At 55.0% G+C, this 20,009-nt stretch overlaps 2 protein-coding genes across 3 annotated transcripts in view; both read right to left on the bottom strand.

Annotated features, from left to right (window-relative positions):
* ENDOV (endonuclease V) overlaps positions 1-4,877 on the bottom strand; it is a 10,228-nt gene extending 5,351 nt beyond the window's left edge. The window contains exons 1-7 of one of the 2 annotated variants that reach the window (XM_019542271.1): positions 4,822-4,877; positions 3,540-3,711; positions 2,428-2,562; positions 2,239-2,278; positions 2,002-2,114; positions 1,220-1,288; positions 639-767 (exon numbers count right to left, since the gene is read on the bottom strand). In XM_019542271.1, coding sequence (XP_019397816.1) covers positions 639-767; positions 1,220-1,288; positions 2,002-2,114; positions 2,239-2,278; positions 2,428-2,562; positions 3,540-3,711; positions 4,822-4,874 — 711 coding nt within the window. In that variant the 5' untranslated portion in view covers positions 4,875-4,877. Of the gene's footprint in view, positions 1-638; positions 768-1,219; positions 1,289-2,001; positions 2,115-2,238; positions 2,279-2,427; positions 2,563-3,539; positions 4,073-4,821 lie in introns of those variants that run through there. The other variant, XM_019542270.1, reaches the window with a different exon arrangement.
* Positions 4,878-5,824: 947 nt separating this feature from the next.
* Positions 5,825-20,009, bottom strand: part of RNF213 (ring finger protein 213) — a 66,304-nt gene continuing 52,119 nt past the window's right edge. The window contains exons 49-66 of the mRNA XM_019542269.1: positions 19,096-19,206; positions 18,256-18,498; positions 17,796-17,877; positions 17,162-17,196; positions 16,550-16,644; positions 15,774-15,933; positions 14,863-15,043; positions 13,944-14,038; positions 12,995-13,246; positions 11,903-12,035; positions 11,296-11,379; positions 10,776-10,956; positions 10,483-10,684; positions 10,284-10,361; positions 9,821-10,015; positions 8,916-9,005; positions 8,645-8,823; positions 5,825-7,952 (exon numbers count right to left, since the gene is read on the bottom strand). Coding sequence (XP_019397814.1) covers positions 7,799-7,952; positions 8,645-8,823; positions 8,916-9,005; positions 9,821-10,015; positions 10,284-10,361; positions 10,483-10,684; positions 10,776-10,956; positions 11,296-11,379; positions 11,903-12,035; positions 12,995-13,246; positions 13,944-14,038; positions 14,863-15,043; positions 15,774-15,933; positions 16,550-16,644; positions 17,162-17,196; positions 17,796-17,877; positions 18,256-18,498; positions 19,096-19,206 — 2,550 coding nt within the window. The 3' untranslated portion in view covers positions 5,825-7,798. The remainder of the gene's footprint in view (positions 7,953-8,644; positions 8,824-8,915; positions 9,006-9,820; positions 10,016-10,283; positions 10,362-10,482; positions 10,685-10,775; positions 10,957-11,295; positions 11,380-11,902; positions 12,036-12,994; positions 13,247-13,943; positions 14,039-14,862; positions 15,044-15,773; positions 15,934-16,549; positions 16,645-17,161; positions 17,197-17,795; positions 17,878-18,255; positions 18,499-19,095; positions 19,207-20,009) is intronic.

The raw sequence follows: 20,009 nt of genomic DNA, 5'->3' as shown, positions 1-20,009 counted from the left end.
CCCCGAGCACCGCCAGGAGGGACCAGGAATAGCGGTCACAAGCTGGCAGAGGGTAGGTTTAGGCTAGACATCAGGAGGCGCGACTTCACGGTCAGGGCGGCTAGGGTCTGGGACCAACTTCCAAGAGAGGTGGTGCTGGCTCCTACCCTGTGGGTGTTTAAGAGGAGTTTAGATGTACACCTTGCTGGGGTCGTTTGACCCCAGGACTCTTTCCCGCCATGGCAGGGGGTCGGACTCGACGATCTGCTCAGGTCCCTTCCGACCCTAGAAACTATGAAACTGTGCTCCCTTCCGGGTCGGGCTGGCCATGCCGTGACCAGCAGGGTGACCCCGAGGGAACAGAAGCTCTTGCCAGCACTTCCCTGGACTTATTTCTGAGCCTTGCTGCATTTTCATTAGCATCGAGCTGGGGGCCATGCCAGCGCTACGATCCGGAGCTGCCACCTCCTGGCCGCGCCGAGTGCCAGGAGCCAGCAGCTCCCTGCAGCGTACGGCGACACACACCCCGAGCCGGGCTGCGGACTCAAACCGGGCTCTGCTCCGGGTGGCGAGCTGAAGGACCCCAGGCAGTCACAGCTGCCTAGCACCCCTTTATGCTCTTGATCGCCGTTCTGGACTCAGCCCCCTCAGCCACGCACCTGCCGGATGGGCTCCGGGACCCGGTACCTGCAGCAGGACTGGACGAGGCGCACGGCCGACTCCAGACTCATCCTGTGGCCCACGGACACGTAGACGGGCTTCGTGCTCTTGTCGCAGCTGCGCAGGGCCTGGGCACCAGAGACCACCATTATGGGCCCCGCTACACATGTGCGGAGCCAGCCTGTCCTGCCCCTCTCTGCCAGGGAACCCCCCCGGGCAAGGTCTGTTACCCAAGACCCTGGTGATACTCGCCCTATGCCGCAATGAGGACCCTTTTACAGGGCAGCCCCCCATCCACACACAGCCCTGTCCCCCCTGGGCAGATTGCTCCTTTGCTGCAAGGGCACAGGACAGGCAGAGACACCAGGACAGGGCACCTCACATACAGCTGTCACGTATGACAGCACGCCACACGTGGGGACCCCTCGGGGCTTCCTTAAGGAGCAGGTTCAGCACCAGCTCAAGCGTGGCTGTGCTGGGCTGATGCAGAGACAGTTGCACTGTAGCAAGTCAAATTGCCCTCACTTCCCCCCACCCCCCGCCATGGACCAGCTGCGAGCAATGCGGGCAGCAGGCTCACCATGCCCAGGACCCTGCCCGAGGCGCCCATCAGTGGGAACGTGTCTCCTCCCATCTGCAGGTCTTGGATCTGGAACAAACAAGCATGTAGGAGCCGCTGCGCAGGCGGCAGCCCTGGAAGAGCCTGCCTGGAGAGTGCAGGACGATGCAGCCAGCTTTGCTGGGGCCCCTACTTAGCATTGAAGTAGCTCCCCTGCCCTAGGACACCCCAGGAGACAGCACCAGCCGGGTGGAGCATCTGCAGTGAGGGGCTGGCACTGCAAGGGGTAGCCAGGACCCTGGGGATGCAGCAGATCCCAGCACCCAGGACGAAGAGCAGTGACCACTGCTAAGGCTGCAGCGTTAGGGGTGGGTCACTGGCATCAGTTTGCTCTGGGTGAGGGCACGGCCAGAGCCCTACCCAAGGAACCGGCCACCCAGAGCCATTCCTCTTCTGGCCAAGGTGCAGCAGGACCAGTGTAGCCCATCTCTCCCTGCTGCTGCTGGTGGAGCTTGCACTGGGCAGAGAAGCTGGCAGCCGGCACATGGAGACTCCAGCCCCTTTATTTTCTTGATCTCAGGGAAGAAGTCGCACTTCCCTGGACCCATTTCTGAGCCTCCTGCGCCTCCTGCACTCCCAACGGGGAAATGGGAACAAGCCCTCTCCAGCTGGCATGCGGCTACCACGGCTCCTTCTGCGGGGAGAGGCCAGGATGGGGCGGCAGGGAGCTTCCCGCAGCCAGGGCTTTTGTTCTGGCCCCCCCATACGGGAGAGGAAAAGAGGGATTGCAGCTCAGGCCGTACCTGCTGCTTGTGCAGCTCATCCTTGGCCAGGCCGTCCACGTGGAGCAGGTTTTTGGCCACGCCGACGCAGGGCAGGCCTGTCAGGACGCCCAGGTGACAGGCCACACCAAAGCCTGCCAAGGAGAGGGTCAAAGCAAACAGGAAAGGGTCAGCACGGAGGACTTCTGCCCTGCTCTGGCGATGCACATGGGGAATGCCCTGGCCGTGCCAGCGTAGGGGCAGGAACACGGCGGTTACCTCTGTAATGGAGCACGCCGTTCCCATCCACGAGCAGCACCTGGAAACGACGCACGGTGACGGGTCAGCTACCGAGCACTGGGGAAGCCCCACGCGAGCGAGCAGGTCCTTGTCCTGTCCCGCACGACCATGCCAGGGACCCCCGGCTTGTGCACAGGGATACCTCCCCCCGAGAGGTGCCCACCGGACCTGAGGGCTGAGCCTGGGCTCCTGCTCCCGCAGTCTCTGAACGGCTTCCACCAGGACGGGGCCCTCGCGGAAGGCTAAGAAGCCTGGCACGTACGGGGCACTCACGGCTACCTCCTGGCAGTCCTCGTACAGCACCTGGCACAAGGCAGGACAGCGCAGAGGCAACCCGGGGCAGGGGACCCCTGCAATCAGCTTGCTTCACCCCAAGACCCAGCGCCCGGCTGCTTAACTCCCAACCTGCACGGAAACATCTTTACTTCTCCCACTCCTGCAGTTGCTGCTCAGACAACGGACACGTTAGCAAAGTGGGAAAAGCCACCAGGTCCCTGCTAGCCACAAAGCAGGGCTCAGGAGGTGACTGCTCCCACGGCCGCTGAGATCCACCGCAGGATGCGGCTTGTTGACCCCACGGCTGCCACTAGACATCCCCATGCTTGCATCAGTTTTCTAGGGAACATTTTTTGCACCAGCTTGAAATTTGGAAAGCAGATGACATCAGTCTTTCCAGATTCAACGTTTAATGACTGCACAATGTGGGATTCATGACGGATTTGGAAGTGCCGCTATAAATCACATCTCTTATTAATTCCTTATTAATTGATAACCAGATGGAACTGGCAAGGCAGGCACCAGCTGTCTACAAGTGTTATATATGTTCAGTGTCCTCCCTTGGCAAGCGCTAGGAAGCAATGACCTTATTCTGGCCTGTTCCTGGGTAAAGGCAAATTGATGATTTCCAATATTCGTGTAAGCCAGTTAGGATCCCCAAAGCCTGCATGTGGGCTATTTGGGCTCATTAAATGCTCTGACATACCTTTGAGCAATGGCTGCATACCAAAACCATCTCCTTAAGCCTCAAAAGTTTCCCTGTAGCTTCTCCCAACAGAGTGCAAGCAAGTTACGTGTTTCCAAATGGACTTGGGAACGCATCACCCAAGATCTTCACGCCTCCCGCTCTTCCCCTCCCGCCCCAGCCACAGAAAGCCTCTTCTTGAGCCCTTTTGTGGAAAAGAGCCCATGGTAGGAGCCGCTTTGGTGGAAACCCTACCCGTGCCGTGCATTGCTCCATATACTCCGTATACCCCCAGTAGGATGTCTTCCCGCGCCGTTACCTGGAGGTCCGGGTAGCTGAGCACCACCAGGGACGCGCAGGCTTGAGGCTGGTTTCCCTCGACATACGACAGATCCACCCCTCCCACTCGCTCCAGTCCCTTGAACGTGGCATTTTTCTGCCACTCCTCCGTGTCCTCCTCCGTCACGCTGGTCTTCAGCTGGGCCTGCTCTCTAGGGAAAGACCATAAACTGTGGGCAGAGACAGAGCTTTTGCTTCCCCAAACTCTTGACAGCATTTGGGGTCTGCACCTCGCGAAGGGCCGGCATCGTCCCGTCCTTCCGCCAGCTCCTGCTCAGACGGACTCTCCCGGCTTTGCAAACTCCACGGCAGGCTGGCGACTGCCTCTGCTTCGGGGCGGACCCATGCTGCAGTGGGGCAGGAAGGGATTTGACCCCCTGCTCAGATGGGTGCAGACTTGGGGGGGGTCGCTTTGCTCTGCAGTGGGGCACGGCCTCTGCCTGGGGTCTCTTGAGCAACTATTCACCCCTTTGCAGCAGCAGGACACTGGCTGCCATAGACCCCGTGCCAGGGGTGATGTCAGGGATGACAGCACCGTTTCTGGACATGGGGTTTGTCTGGGATGGTCCCCCGGTTTGAGGATGCTTTGCTTCTATGCCAAGTCCCTGGTCTCCCGGGCAGGTAAACCAGGGGGAGGAAGGTGCAGTGTGGGGGCATGGAAACGTCCCGTTAACATTGGGATCAAGCGCCAGCAAGGACTGTCTGTGCCCTGGGCTCCTTGCCCACCCCCGTGCCAGCAATCGTGCACTGCTAGCAACCTGCAACGGGCGTGCGGTGGAAAGTTTTATTCGTGTGAGTGTGCGCTGGGTTGGAAAGGGCTGGGAAAAAACCCTGCTCTCGAGGTCCCTTCCAGCCCCGCTCCTCTGTGACCAAGACTCCCGGGTTCGCCGCTCGGCAGCACGGTCCCCTCCGGGCGGGGATGAGCTGGGAAGCAGAGGGGTTAAAGGATGGGGAGGGCTGCGGGCAAAGCACCCAGCGCCTTGGGGCTGCACAGGGCTCACCAGGTACTGGGGCCGCTGGCAGGCATTAAGGAGCACTGGCAGGTATTGGGGAACACTGGAGGACACTGGGAAGGCACTGGACGATACTGGGAAACACTGTGGAGCACTGGCAGGCACCGGGGAGCACTGGGGGATACTGGGAGGCACTGGTGCCCACTCCCAGCAGACCTGGCCCACCCTGTCCCAGGGCCACACCTGGCGCATGCGCACGGGCAGCACTACAACTGCCAGCACGCCCCGCGGCCGGAAGCGCCCCCTTACTGTTCCCAACGGCGCAGCGTCTCCTCCGGCGGCCTCCCTTCGCGGTCCGCCATGGCTCTTCTTCCGGGCGGCCGCTTCCGGTACACCCCCATGCGGTCCGGCCGGGAACGCCGGCGGGAGTCGTTGGTTCCGCAGGCTGGGGGCCCGAGGCGGGGAAGGGGCCAGGCTCCCCCCAGGACACAGCCCCAGTGCTGCAGGCCTCTGGCTGCCGGGGCCCAGCAGGGGCAGGTGCAGAGCTCCCCGGACGCTCCTTGCCACCCCCAGCCAGAAAGGAGCGAGGGAAGGACGGCGCGGTGGCTACCCCCCCCCCCGATGGGTCCAGACCCTGCAGGGATGAGAGACGAGGCCCCAGGCATCCAGGGGAGCAGGGACAGGGTAGTCATCAAAACAAATAGTTAATGTTGAATCCACAAAAGTCACCCAGAAGATTAAATAGTTATTTTAATGAATACCCCATCATTTATGTTGCAGCCAATTGGTACAGTAGTCCAGTGGGTTTTTAAAGTGTAATAGTCACATGCATTTACCTTCCCAACATCAATCGACACCCCGTAGCAGCGTGTGAGCACGGAGCCATGCTCACTGTGTGTGTCGCAGGCACGCTGGCTTTCCCAAAATCTCCCCAAATAGACTCAAACAGCGCTGGCACTCCTCTTCCAACTGCCTGCAGCTCAGCAGGGGCCCTCATCTTGTCCCACGTGGGTTTGGAAATGCATAGACATTAGGCCCCAGCCTGGCCTTCCTGCTCCTGTTTTCTTTAACAGGAGAGACTTTGGTAGGGCAACTGGTGGCCAACACCACCTGGATTTGCATTGCTGCATAAGCAACAGCCAACAAGGAAAACAGCACGGTTTTTAAAGTGCAGCAAACTTAGGTATTTTGCCTCAGGTGCTCTGCAAAATCCATGGTTTCCAACACTGGTAAAATATTCCTCGTGGACAGCTAGCTCGGTTTTTTTGGGGAGAAGAAAACTAGCAATAAAATCCTCAGCTGCAAAGGCAAGTAAATGGGTATAAGCTTCTTTATTAGTCATAATTCTTCTGAACAATTTTATTAAGATTTCCAGACAAGAAAAAATAGTAACAACAACAATAATAAAACAGTATAAAGAATCCTTCAAAAAAGTAAAAGCAGCTCAGTTGAACAGAATTGCATCTGGCACGATGCCATACCTGTAAATTCTTTAAGGCACCTAGAAAGAGCAACAAAACAGTGACTGGAAAAGCCACCAGTGCATTATTTGCTACTAGAAGGTTAGTTTGGGGTCTGTCCAAACTGAGAACCTGAGAAATCTAGGAGTGGGCTCCCATCTTCAACACTTTTTTAAAAGGCAACTTGAAATATTAAGTCTGCAGTCGGAGAGAACAGGAAGTTTTAACTGGTATCTATACAGCTTGCAACAGGGACACCACCGCAATTGTCTTTAGAAATCCAATCCCCTCTATACTGGTTAAAATAATAATATTGCAACAAATCAATAAATGGCAGTCCACTGTTAGGGCAAAGCTTGGACCTTCCCTGCAAAGGGAACCCAAACTACCTCTCCTAGTGAGAATTCACAAGACAGCGCTTTTAAGATGCATATAATCCAGCTTGGTAAATCCAGGCTTGGGGACATGCAATATTCAAGGGAGACCATAATGTCTTCAAATGTAGTAAGCATGTGGTTTATAGAATATTCTCACTTTGAAAGGCTTTAAGCAGTGTGTTAGCAATATAGCACATGTGAAAAGATCCGCTTTCCCATTCAATTTGATCTGAAAATCTGGAACTTCCTCAAGCCTAGATTCTAGCTCTGAAATTACAAAATGTTTGGCCTGAGAGGTTTTCTAAAGGAAAACACAGTTCCACTGACAATCACAAATTGTGCTCCTGTACCAGCAAGAACTCACAGTGGCCCCCGACTGCTGCAGATCCTTCATGCGAGAGGAAAAACAAAAAAACCCTCAAAAAGTGTGGGATGACATTTGCTCAAGCCCAACAAGAAAGGAAAGATGTTAAAAACAGATTGAGAGGAAGACCAGGTCCTCAGCTGGGGATCCCATGATGTACGTGACAGTAAACATATCTTGACACAGACAAAAAGGCTGAGCCCTGATGTGCAAGTGCACGTGTTTCTGCAGTGCACACACATGCCAAAAAGCAGCCACTCAGCACCATACTTGCATGGCCTCCAAAAAAGGAGCAGGCAGTGGTTTTGGTGCTGAGGTAGTTACGTTACTACAACCAGAGCCACATCACATTGTGTTAAAGCAGCTACAAGAGCAGCTTCCCTGGCTGAGTGTTGAAATGTATTGTTCCATCTCGTCGACGTGTGCTCTCGCCGAAGCTCACGGCTTCACTTGCGCTCCTTGCAATCCCCTGTGGGGTATTTGAGAGGGCCCGAAGCTATCAAGTCAGAGGGGCAGATGTGCCTCTTTGGATTGAAGATTACCGTTTTGGTATCGCTACAATGGGGAAGCTTAGAAGACTTGGAGACAGGATTGGGCTCATTTTCTTGCTAAGTATGAAAACACTGACAGCAAGGGAGAATATGAAGCATCACTATATCTACAGAAAATGTGCAGAAAGAACATGCCTATACTATGGCTTGCTAAATCGCCCAGGAGATGCACATGGATACCTCCCTGGACAGTCAGTGAGGAGGAATGGCTTTTTTTTTTTTTTTTCTAACCCTTCAAGTGCACCAGAATGTTTAAGACAACTGCATTACAGGCTTGAGAAACAGTACTTTTGTACACAGGTTGGTCCCCCAAAATCTTTGCGCTTCTGATGCATCAAACCCTTGATGCTTGTGCATCTCATTTTGGTCCTGAATCAAGTACAGTGGAGGCAGCTGAACTGCCAGCAGCTCACTGACTTGAAAAGCATCGGAGGTACTGGAATTCACCTTCCAAGGAGGAGGGATCAGTATAGCTCAGAAGGTTATGGCAAGACCCGGTGCTGTCCTTCTGTGATCTTCCATTTCTCTTCTGTATTAACCTACTCTACGATCCCGTTTGAGGGCAGCAGCTGCTCTCCAGGCAGCAATGCACTGGGAGAGGAGAATGTCTTCTGGAAACAGCTCCTCCAGCTCTGTAGGTATGATGCTGTCTTTTGTTTCCAGGTAGGAAATGAATGCATCCTTCAGCCTGGAAAGAAACCAGGAAATGTACTGTTACTAACAGAACTTAAGCTGCACATTGGAGGGCCACATAGTTTGTTTTAATATATGTATCAACATTCATCGATAAACCTGCAGCATTACACATCTTTTATAGTGAGGAGAGCTAAATGGTGCTGCAGGTCAGGGTCAAACAACACTGGCAGTCCCCCAGAAAAGCTCTAAGATGGAAGCAGCAGGGAGGGTTGCAGTTCTGGGTTAAGGTACAAGAGCGGAACTACGCAGGGGAAGCCAGCCACATTTGTCTGCTATACCTGGGTTTGCAAAGTGCCTGGTCCAGAAACCAGCGACACCAGACACACTACTCTATTGTACTGAGTGTGCGAGCACAAAGAAGTCACCTGGGTCAGAGGGTGAGGAAAGTGTCTTAACATCATAGAAGCAATAGGGCTGGCAGGGCTCTCAGGAGGTCACATCTGGTCTGACACCTTGCTCAAAATAGGCTTAGCCCTGCCTGGAACAACTCCACTAAGCTCTGGTCAAGCTTGCACTTAAAAACTTCCATGGGTGGAGACTCCAGCTGCCCTCTTAGCACCGGCTGGATTTTCAGTGCAGGTGCTTCCTGTGCAACTGGGAAGGCACAAACGGAGGGACTTCTCTGCCCCTTGGAAAGTGCACAGAAAGGGGCAAAGCTTAACTCAGGGCTGTGCCGCTTATTACCCCCACTTGGAGTTAAACTCATTCCCAGCCTGGGCGTATTTCAGCTTCAGGATGATCATCTCGTGCAGCTCCTGCAGGAAAGCCTCGAGCCCGGCTTGAACCAGGCAGGCAGTGAGACGCTTGGCATCCTCTGCCCCAAGCTCCTCTTTGTAGTCATCACTGATGTCAGCGAAGGGGTCCTGCAGGGCAGTGGGAAAAACCGCATGAGCAGTTGCATTGGGAAGGGAGGTACGACTCCAAGCAGACACTGTGGCCTCAGAGCTGCTCTTACCTGCTTGAGCCGCAGCAGCTGCTCTGACTTGTGGGTGGAGAGGAGCTGCCAAAGGGCAATGCTGTGTTTCAGGCTGCACCGGCTCAGCGCCTGGAAGAAAGCAAGCAGCACTGGATGAGAGGATGTCGGCCTGGAAGCCTTGCTCTCACCCCCTCCCTGCTGGGGCTGCAGCAGAGCCCTGAGGCTCAGCTGGATAGGAGCACGAGAGGAAGACCAGGATGGGGCTGGCACTGGCTGAGCAACACTCCCCAATGGGCTTTTTCAGGACAAGCTGCCAGGACCCCGAGCTGGAGTCCACCCATAGACCCTTCAGCAGGCAGCTTCCATCCGCCACCAGCGACCTGCTCCTGAAGCCTCTGGCAAGGGGGCAAGGAGAAGGCCTGGAAGGTGGATTTAATGATGTGTGTCCTGGCGAGCAGATAGCACCTTTTCCCCCCATCTCCACACTGAGCCTCTTCTTGCATATAACTGGGATAGCAGAGACCAGCCCACAGGCCGTGCTCTCCCTCGGAGAGAGAAGGGATATGTGCAGTGCTGCTCAGTCCCAGGCACCCCGGGGTCAATGGCGGTGTCTCCTGCTGTCTGGTTTTCCTTGGGCTCAGTGCCAGCCTCATGCCCAGTACTTCTGCCTCCTTCCCCTGTCCTTCCTGGCAGCCTGGTGGGGGCCTGCAGAGCAAGGGACCTCCTCACAGCGCAGACCTACCTCCAGCCCTCCTATGAGGATCTAAAAGTCCCCCAACAACATAAGCTGGCTGAGTCTAAGTGTCTTATGTGCCTGTAGGGAAGCAGCTCCCAACCCACTGCAGCACCCAGGAGTGTTTTATGGCTGGGCTCTGGGTGGGCTACAGGGACTGGCCCAGCCAGAGCTGCAGTGCATGTGGACTGACCCGTGTCAGAGGGCTCACCTGAAGCACAGGGGGGCTCGTGTCACCCATCTGCAGCACGTCCTGGATGTAGGTGATGAGGAGCATGTCCGCGTCCCCGCCAGCTGTGGCCAGGAAGCCCAGCACCACATCGGTGACAGAGAGGGCTTCACAGATGTCATTGAAGGACTGCAGTTCCCCGGTGATCATGCCGATGGTGGCGCTGGGCAGGGAGACCTGCAATGGGAGGGACAGGGGGAATCATCATGGGTCCGCAGCCTTCCTTGGCACTGCTGGGACCCTGATGTCCCAAATACAGGGGTAAAACCCAGAAGTGCAGGGAGCCGAACCACAGATCCTGGCTTGAGAGGCAGGGTCTATGCACAGGAGTGTAATGGGGGCATAAATGGATTAAACTTCTCTGGGACCGGCTCCTCCAGCCCCTTGCTCTCCAGGTAGGACCAGCCCCCAGCCACTCGCTGCTCCTCCAGGCTCGGGGACTCACCTGTCCCAGCTTGTTCCTGATGTCATTAAACAGGTGCTCGTAGTTCCGGTCGTGCCTGTACACCAGGGTGGGGATCCCCTGTTGGGACAGAGCAGGGAGCCTGGGGTGAGCCTGGCGACAGCCCACCCCAGCTGCACAACATGCCACGCTGCCCTGGTCGGCTGGGGAGGAGGCAGCCAGAGGCCTCCCTGCTCCTTACTGTGCGGGTGATGATGGGCTTGCCCTGCAGGAACCTGCTGACCACCTGCTTCTGGATCTTCTCCAGGTCGAACTCCTGCAGCGTCTCCCCGCCCTTCTCCACGCTGTACTGGGCATTGGACAGGATTAGAGGGATCAGGTCCCTCTCCACCTCGTAGCTGATCACATGCAGGTCGGCCACTTCCGAGGGGCTGATGATGTACCTGGGAAAAATGGGGAACCATTGGCTGCGTTGCAAGCAGAGCCATGGAGCGGGATGGGGCCAGAGGAAAGCAGCGCCACACATTCACGTACTTGTTCTCCTCGTGGGTGTGCTTCTCCATGCTGTGGACAAAGTCGTTGTGCAGGCCGATGAGGTAGCTGACCAAGGCCGTGGCGCACAGGCCCAGCCCCCGCCTGCGCGGCAGCAGGATTTCAAATGGGCTCCCCAGGGTCAGGTCATCATCACAGTAGCCCTTGGGAAGCTTGATTTCCCCTGCGGAGAGGCAAAGAAACCCACCAAAGCAGGGCTGCAGCTGCTGCGCTCAGCTCTTGCCCCCAAAAGGGCCCAGGGAGTCTGTCGTCTGGCAGCTGGGATGAAGTGTAGGGCATGGCTGGTTTGGCAGCTCCCCATGGGCATAAGGAGGGGATGACAAGACAGGGAAGAGGTTGGAAGGGGAGGCCAAGTCCTCTATTACCAGGCCCTTCATGCCTAGGTCAGGCCTCTGGCTCCAGCTCTCAGCACCAGCAGTGTGAAGAGCAACAGAAAAGGCTCACCCAGCACCAAACCATCTCACAAGCCTGGGAGCGAAGACAAGCGGAGCAGGACACTCACCATTGGTCTCCAAGGATCTCCTGAGCTTATTCCACACTGACAGGAATATGGTCACTTGGCTCTGGAGCAGATTCCTCATCACATCTACAGGACACGAGGAAGAGGAAACCTCAATGCATGCTTCCTCTTGGCCTTTGCCAGGCTTCCCCATCCTGCCTGCCTAGGCTCTCATAGCACACTAGGGGACATGGGCTAACTAAGCAGAGCTAAAACTACATGAAAAGTTGAGGACAACATTCCTCATAGCAATAGCTGTGGCTGTTAGAATCTCTCTGCTAGAAGGTGTTGGCCATCACGACGGTTGAGATCCCACATCTGTGGCCTGCCCACACACAGAGCTTGCAAGTCACGTGTATTCTTGTCCTCTCAAGGCCATGACGACTCTTCCAGGCACCAGGACAGCGAAAGGGCGAGTAGCCTTGTGGGGCCAAGACATGTTGTCCATGTTACTGGGCTTATGATATGCTTTTCTGCTTAGGACCATCCACCTTCACCCTATAAATGCCCAGGGCTGCCAGCCCCTGCCTGCAGTTTCTCCCGTACTCTGTGCTTTGCTAGCTACCCCCTGGAAGCCTTCCACCTCAACCAGCCTGGAGCAGAGCCCTACCCGAGTGGGACTCTCTCAGGAAGTCTTGTATCGTGCAGCATTTCATATCTGTGACATTCTGGAACCTCTTCACCAGGTCTCTCTGCAGAGCCAGGATGTCTGGCAGGAACTTCACCAGTCGCAGCTCCCCTTCCTGGAAAGAGAGGTGAGAGTGATCAATAGCAGATGGTGCCGCTGTCCCTGGGGTTGGGGGTTGAGACTACCAAGGGCAGGGCAGGTGAGCAAAGGTCTCCGGGTAGAGCTCAGGTGGCTTGGCTTGTGCTCTGCAGCCTTCATCTGCGACATTACGGATGGAAGCAGAGGGCACCAGCCAGGAGCCCTCCGATACGGAGCATGCACAGGGAGTGAAACTGCACCTTTGTCTCTTGGGTGGAGAATGTATCACCTCTAAAGGGACTTTGGCAACTCACGGCACCTGGAGCTGACCTTGATGGCTCCCCAGTCTACTCCGGGCCCTGCCTGCAGCGACATCTGCTCTGTGGGGCAGGCTTATTGCCCCAGTATCCTGCATCCCGTACGAGCACCGTCTCCAGTGCCCGGTCCTAGCCTGCCTTCAAACCAGTACTAGGCACCTGCTTTATGCTCTGCAGAGCTGCCTCCCACAGGGATGCGCATGCTGGTAGAGCCTAGGTCTCAGCAGAGGGACTGCATGTCTAATCATCTTGCCGTACTATTAGCAGGAAAGGTGCCTTCTGCTTTCCTTCTCCCCGCTCCCTCTTTAAAAGGGACACGCATGCTCACACACCACGGTTTCATACTAAACCAGAGGGAGTGGAGAGCTGGGGAGGCAGGCTAGTTTCCACTCCCTTGATGCCTTTGTCTAGCAGACATCGACACTGAACACTCCTCTGCTTTCTCTGTGATTTAGGCACTTCAAAGTGCCCATGAGCCTTGATGCATAATGATGTTCCCCTGCTCTTGACGAGGAGCTGACAGCAGTTTTCCTTCTCCAGATCAAGCCCAACAGTCATCAAAGAGCTGAGAGGAGAGGTGTGGCGTGCTGCCGGCTGCCTCCCTTTGGTTAACGATGAGGGACTGGGTCTCAACCCCTTGCATCTCCAGAGACGCGAGCGCAGACCCAGGCACACTCACCTTCTGCAGGAACTTCCACAGCAGGGGCACGGTGTCCCTCCCATCCCGCTGCTGCACCACATGCCCCAGGTTCTCCAGCGAGATCCTCCTCCTGCAGCTCCACATCTTCGAACAGTGCACGGCGCTGTCCGTGGGTAGCCGGCTCAGGAAGGTTGTGGGGTCGCCGTAGACGATTTTCACCACCGGGCTGGAGCAGATCCTCTCATCTGTGCTGATTTGCCTGTTTAAATCCTGAAGGGTGTGGTCCAAACACTGCAGAGCAGAAAACTGTGCATCAAACCCCTGCCTGTCTGCTCCAAGGAAGAGCAGAGGAATATAGACCGGTGAAGCCCTGGGTGTCTCTGGCCAGAGGGGCAGATTGATATTGGCTCCTCTGCAGAGAGAAATAATCCTGCAACAATCCTGCTTGCCTGAGCTGCTGGGGAAAGACCACTTCTCCCTGGTGGCTCAACAGCTGTTGATATGGAAGGAAGTCACCCTAAACAGGCTCAGAAACTCGCAGCAACCCCCCCGATACTGACCCATTGACTCCCTTCACTCTCCCCCCACTCCCAGTCTCCTGTTCCCCATGTGCTGTCCCAGGGAAGGTCAGAGAGGGCACTTCAGGCTGCCACACAGCTAACCTGACTCCCCAACTTCCCTGCATGGCTCAAGATGCCTCTTTTCCTGCCATCAGATCCCAGTTGCATCCCAGATACTGCCTGCCCCATTCCCACGTGGCTGCCTGACAAATACCACAGGAGAGGAAAGGTGTGCAAGGACCTGGCTGAACACAACCCGGCTCTCCTGCCCGGGCAGGCAGTTCTGTGCCTTCCAAACGGCAGAAGCAGGCTGGATTTCTACTTGGATGTGGGTCTGTAATTTGGCAGGGGCTTCGAGTTGTGAATACCCTGCAAGCAGCTCAGGTGCATGTCAAGATGGACACCCAGGGATGGGAAGCAAGTCTCACCTTTAACTCAGGAATAACAACAGTGTTTGCAATGATTCCTTCCCAAGTGTTTCTCGCTTGCTTGGTGGACAGCGTGCTGTCAAAGCCAACTGGCCCTGCAAGAGGAGCATTTACCACATGTTACCATTACAAGGCATCAGGAGGGAACAGGTTGGCATCTCAAACTCCCAGGATCTCCCCATAGGGGCACAGCATCCTTGTGAGCTAGTCAGCATGTGAGGACCGCTAACAGTACAAGGGGCCCTGAGACCTAGACAGGTGTGACCCCACCAAATGATCCAGCCAGCACAATACTGCAGAGTCAACAGGGCATCAGAAATGTCCACCTGTTTCACTTGAAAGGGATACAGACGTTTTCCAAATGGCCACACAAATACAAGGAGGTTAAGGGGCTTTGCTAAGGTCGCTGTATAAGACAGTGGAAGAAGCAAAGCACAGATGGTGGAGCCTGGACTCACAGCCCTGGGCTCCAGCACTAAGGTTTTGCTTTTGCAATCTACTGCTAGCCCATAATGACCCGAGATGCACATTCTCCTAAAGATCACCCTTCATCAGCTGCCTCCACAGATTGCTTCTTGCTTTTACTTCGGAGGAGGTATGTACATCACAATGTGTGACCTGTTGGGACTTATGCAACTTGCTGCATTTCTTGATTCTCTCCAGGCCCTTTCAGGAAAGTGTGCAACTAGGCATGCAACAAGCCCAAGTAGTAATTTAACAAGTCCCCCTAAGCCCTGGGCAACTGGGGAAAAAGGAGAGGGAAGCAACCAGCAGCCCTGTACCGGGTACCAAGGACCTGGTCTCAGAGAAAGCCCCAGATCCCTACCCAAGCTCATGCAGTTGGTGGAGAAGCCAGATAAATGCAGTGCTTGAAACATTTCCCTGAGTCCTCCACATTGCTGCCCATTCTTTCCCTTACACTGGTTTGGGTGCTGGTGAGGGTCCTTGAAGAGGCTGCCCAGGATGATGTGCACTGCGTTGACAGTCTCATCGGCACTCTTTCCCAGTATTTTGATCAGCTGGGTCAAGTCCTTCTGCATGTGCGCCAGGAAGAAACTCACTGGGTCTGGAGTGGGTGGCTTAACGATCCTTTCCAGGGACTTGAGGAACAAAAATGAGACAAAGGTGAGAGAGTGACCAGTGCACCATTCTGGTCCGACGCAAAGTTTCAGTGCTGCATCAGTCACTCCTCTTGGAGCCTAGCCCTTGAGCAGGCCTGTGCTGGGGTCTACCTAGGTGAGAGTCAAATCACAGTAAACACCGGGGAAAGCCACTGCCCTGGAAGCGCTGTTCTGCCCTCTCCTCCTCATGGCATTGCAAAACCATTCAGAATACAAGACTTTGCTTGTCTGAAAGTTCCCAACAAACCAATGGGATTGTTTCCACCCATCATAGGAGACGGGAACAATCCTGTCCCCAGCCCCAGCTTGTGGCTGAAACATAGCAGGCACATTGCTGGGCAGGGACACCCATCCACAGAGTGTCTGCTTCACTACCTACCTAGTGCAATAGTATCAGCCATAGCCCTAAGGAGGGAAGCAGGCAGGCTGAAAGCCCCTCAAGCTGAGGAGGGGGGTCACAGCTTCCTCCTCTCATCCTGCATGAATCCCCTAACCCCGAAGCTATCGGGTCCATGGGGGACCTGCTTCTATTTTATGAATCCAGCCTGGAAACACGATATTTCAGCCAAGCCTATGCAAAGACTAGGACCACCTGCCAGAAACCCAATGCTGGAAGGTGGCGGCAGCACAGACTGGTGGAAGAGATGTTGCTAAACTCCCCCTTGTCATTTCCTCTATGCAGGAAGGCATCGCCAACAGTGTCTCATACCTGGGGGTCTTTTGTGGCTCCCAGCAGCATCGCCGAGTGCATGAGCAAGCGGATGACAAGACAGACAACAGGGGACAGCGCCCTTTCAGACACCCCAAGCACGTCTCTTTTTTGGGGGTCTCCGAGCACGTGGCCAGTTTGAGTCCGGTCAGTCCTGTGCCTGCAGGAAATTATACAGAGTGAATGTTGCATCTAGACACATGCACAAGCAGAGCAAGACTGGCTGGAAATCTCCCTGTGCTACCAAGGCCCTGCTGCCAGGTAAGCACCTTGCCCTTGAAAGGGGTGGGAAGAAGACATGCAGAGCGGTCTCAACAGATTTACTGCCCCAGCACATTTCACACTGGGATAGCCCAATTCCCTTCATCTGTCAGGTGGGGGCTACCAGCTCCCCCAGGGCACCTCTGCCCAAAGCCTCTTTCATGCAGAAGTACCACACAGCTGTTGGCTTAAAAGTCACAATTTGTCATTATGTTCCAGGTAGGTCAGAGACCTGTGCTGTCCGCATTAGAAGGTCCATTCAGTAGCACCTGATAAAGCAGGCTGTAGCCAACAAGAGTACATGCTTCTCTGAATGCCTTCTGCCCAAAATTAAAGTGCTGGGAAATGCCAACCAGGCTGCGCCAAAGGGGGAAAGGGCAAATCCCAGCCCCAGCATGTTCTGGGAAGGCAGGCACTCCATACTGAAAGGTCAGGCTATGGCTGGTGAAGAAAAGTGGAACATAAAATACATCACATCTTACAATGCTAAAGAGGTGAAAGAAATCAAAACGTACTGAATTATCTGAAAGCCTTGCAGGGACTTGTGATTTAAACCTCCGATCTCAGCCTTGCACTCGATGCAATGACTGACCTCCATGGGTTGACCGCACTGGCAAAGAGAAGTGAAGGGACACACATGAACAACACTCCAGCCACATGCAGGGAAGCAGCATTTCCAATGTAGGGACACAGTGTGAATAGAGACAAAGCCCAATCATGGTGTGGAGACGTGGTTAACGTGGGTTATTGCTTTTTTTTTTAAATAAGACAGTTGTGAAAAGCAAGACAGTGGTTTAATAAAAAGAACCCTAATCCATGTCTGTCCATCAAAATCATGACTTGCTTCTGAAGGCAGAAGCACCTTTCCAGGACAAATCCAACATGCAACCCATTAATTAGAAAGCTACTCTCTGCTGATATAGGCTGTACTGCAAGGCTCAGCGCAATGGCCATTTTACTGTGCAATGCTCTAAAAGCTGCTAATATTAGTAAAGGTAAAGTCTGCAAGAGCAAACAATGGGCTACAACTAACAGCAAATGAAAGCCAGCATGGGTAGTGTTTAAAGAACCAGCTTACTGGTTTTTTTTTACAGAAAAAAAAGCTACTGTCCGCCCCAACCTCTTACCTCTCCAATAGTGCATGGATGGCCATTCAGGCATGCTGTTAGAGAAAAAGAAGACAACAGGATGGGACTGTGAGCAACAGGATGGTACTGTGAGCCCAACGACTGCCCTCTACATGCACTTGTATTCGGAGAGCCAGGATGGCCGACTCCAACGGGTGGGGATCTCGTTCATGGGCACAAACAAATCATGTTGCTGCCGCCCCAAAGCCAGGAGTGCTTCTGTTGGTACCAACAGAAACAGGAGCAAAAAAGGAGAAGGAAGCCCTGGAGAGCGTTGCAAGCCCAAGCAATAGGGCCTGGCAAGCTTTTGGAGAGACATACAGTTCTGTTTCCAAGCTGTGATGGCAATGAGCCAGGAGGGCAATGTGCAGCTAATAGACTCGGGAGTCACTTGCACTTCTGCATGATGGCATCCAAGGGAGCGTGTGCTCAAACCTGTCCGCACCTGGGCCAATGTGGTCATAACTGACCCTGAGCTACATGGCCCAAGTCACACCACAGACAGCTGAGGTATCCCTGCCTGGGGGACAGGACTCTCCCAAGAGCAACCCCTCCCAGGCAGCCTGGCCTTTCCCCAGATTTTAATAACTGATCGAATCTTACCCTGCTCCAGCAGCTGTTTGGGGATACTCACTGTACCAGCGCAGCTGGGTCATTCCCTCCCACTTCATGGCTTGGTCTGTCAGGTCTTCAGGCATCGTAGGCAGGAAAGCATGCTGAGGATTGAAGCAAACACATTACCAAACACTGCTCCAGCTCAAATGCCTGGGGGGCCCTGCCAGGCTCCTTGCATCCTTTTTAATTGTGGGGTGGAGAGAAATGATGACCCCCCCGGCCCCAGCCTGCTCTTTGCTGCCATGAGCCATCACTCCCTGAACTTCAGCTCTCCCCAGGACAATCCTCCAACAGTTTTCTTATGTGCCGTGATAAGCAGCAGTCAATGCTGACCACTGATGTAGAGGTGAGATGAATGGGACAGCTCAGATCCCGGGGGACACGGCTGCAGTATAAAACCACCTGATACAGGGGCAGGCTGCGTGAGAGCCCCAAGTTAGGAGGTCAAGGAAAGCTCCAGACCAGCCCATTCCCCTCACCTGCATTGAGCTGGGATCGAAGGCCAGGTTCCTCAGGGGCTCCAGGATCGGGTTCTGCCCACACAGCAGGACGGCAGCCGTGTGAACGGCCATTTCGATCAGCGTCCCATCGTAGGTGAAGCGTGGAGGGTTCAGGGCCAGTGACGGGATCTTGTTCAGCACCAGGGCAGCTGCAAACTCCTTCTGCTCTGCCGAGGCCAGGGCTTCGCAGCTCTGGATGAACTTGGTCAGAGCGTCGCATTGCTAAAGGCAAGTGTGGACAAGCAGCTAAGTAAGTGCAAGACGGCAGCTGCTTCCTGCACTGTACCATCAGGCGCGACAGCTCTGGGATGAGGAGGACACGGTACTCTATCTTCTATAGCTGACCCTTCAGACCGCAGAGGGGAACATGCCTTTAGGGCTGAGCTATCAGCTCAGAGGGGGAGACATGGGGTAGCCCCCTGCTTGGCCACGTGCTTCCCATGCAACTTTGGGCAAGTCACCAAGGACCAGGTCCAGAAAGACATTTAGGTGCCCAAACCTACCGGCCCAGACACCTTCTGGGATCTGCCACTTGTCAAATGGCAGTAAGCTCACTTCCCTACCTGGTGCGGGCATTGGGGGGGTTTCTACACGTGGTCAAGACCGCAAGGACGCAGCGGGAATGGGAGCCAAGTAACCTCCTAAGTGCTCAGATTTCTCATCAGGCAGTCATCTCTGCCCAGATGCCCTCAGACATGCGGGGCAGCGAAGGAGAGGGCATTTCCCATGACTGTGACCCAGAGTTTGCCCCCGCAGCCCAGGAATAGCCAAGTGCACTGCCTGCCCCCTTGCAAGCTGCCAAGGGAGCCAGCATCTCACCTCCTGCTTGGGGTGGAGACCTGGGTCCTTGCATCCATACAGAACTGTGACCTCTCGGAAAATGGCCAGGAGCAGGTGAACGGCTTGTGCAGGTCTGGGGCTGTTACATGCCTGAGAAGGAAAAGCAGCAGGTCAGGCAGCGGATGCAGAAGCTGCACCTGTAGCTTTCTCTCATGCGTGTTCCCACCAGCCCCGGCAGGCACAGATCACCCGTTGCCACAGAAGCTGGTGTGCGAGGGAATGAGCGCAAGCTGCATGTGGGCCGATGTGTCTTGGCCCAGCAGGCTCTGAGAAGTCCCTCTCTGCCGCTGGAGGACTGCGTGGATGTCATCTTGGGTTCCTTGTTGCTGGAGGCCCACAACACAGCCCACGACAACATCACCGGGCACCCAAAACACCAGTCATGCTGACTTGTTCCCATTCACCGGAAGGATTTCCTGGCAGGTTCAGTCTACCTGCCATTCGTCTCCTGTCCCAATATTTACTCAAGCCCGAAAACTACTAAATATTTACATTCCTGCAGAAGGCAGAGGCCCGAGATGCTAGGTGCTACGTTGACAGAGGAAGACTCACCACCTTCCTTAGAAAGCTCGTAGTCAAAGACAGTGAGAAGTATAGGAAGGCCAAAGCAGGAGGAAAGTCATGTCCTACATCAGCGCCTGGATGCCCACCTTGCTGGGGTCATCTGCCCCCCAGCAGTCTTTCCTGCCCAAGCGCAGGGGGCTGGACCTGATGATTGAGAGGTCCCTTCCAGCCCCTATGTCGCAGGGCACCGAGGTGTCTGCTCCTAGGAAATGGTACAGGTGCCGGTTGCTGGGGCAACCGCAGTTTCATAGTTTCTAGGGTCGGAAGGGACCTGAGCAGATCGTCGAGTCCGACCCCCTGCCATGGCAGGAAAGAATACTGGGGTCAAA

This window comes from Crocodylus porosus, unplaced genomic scaffold, assembly GCF_001723895.1.
Source record: "Crocodylus porosus isolate Cpor-Errol unplaced genomic scaffold, CroPor_comp1, whole genome shotgun sequence".
Lineage (NCBI taxonomy): Eukaryota > Metazoa > Chordata > Crocodylia > Crocodylidae > Crocodylus > Crocodylus porosus.
The sequence above is the reverse complement of the archived record's forward strand: the minus strand, read 5'-3'. Positions and strand labels throughout refer to the sequence as shown.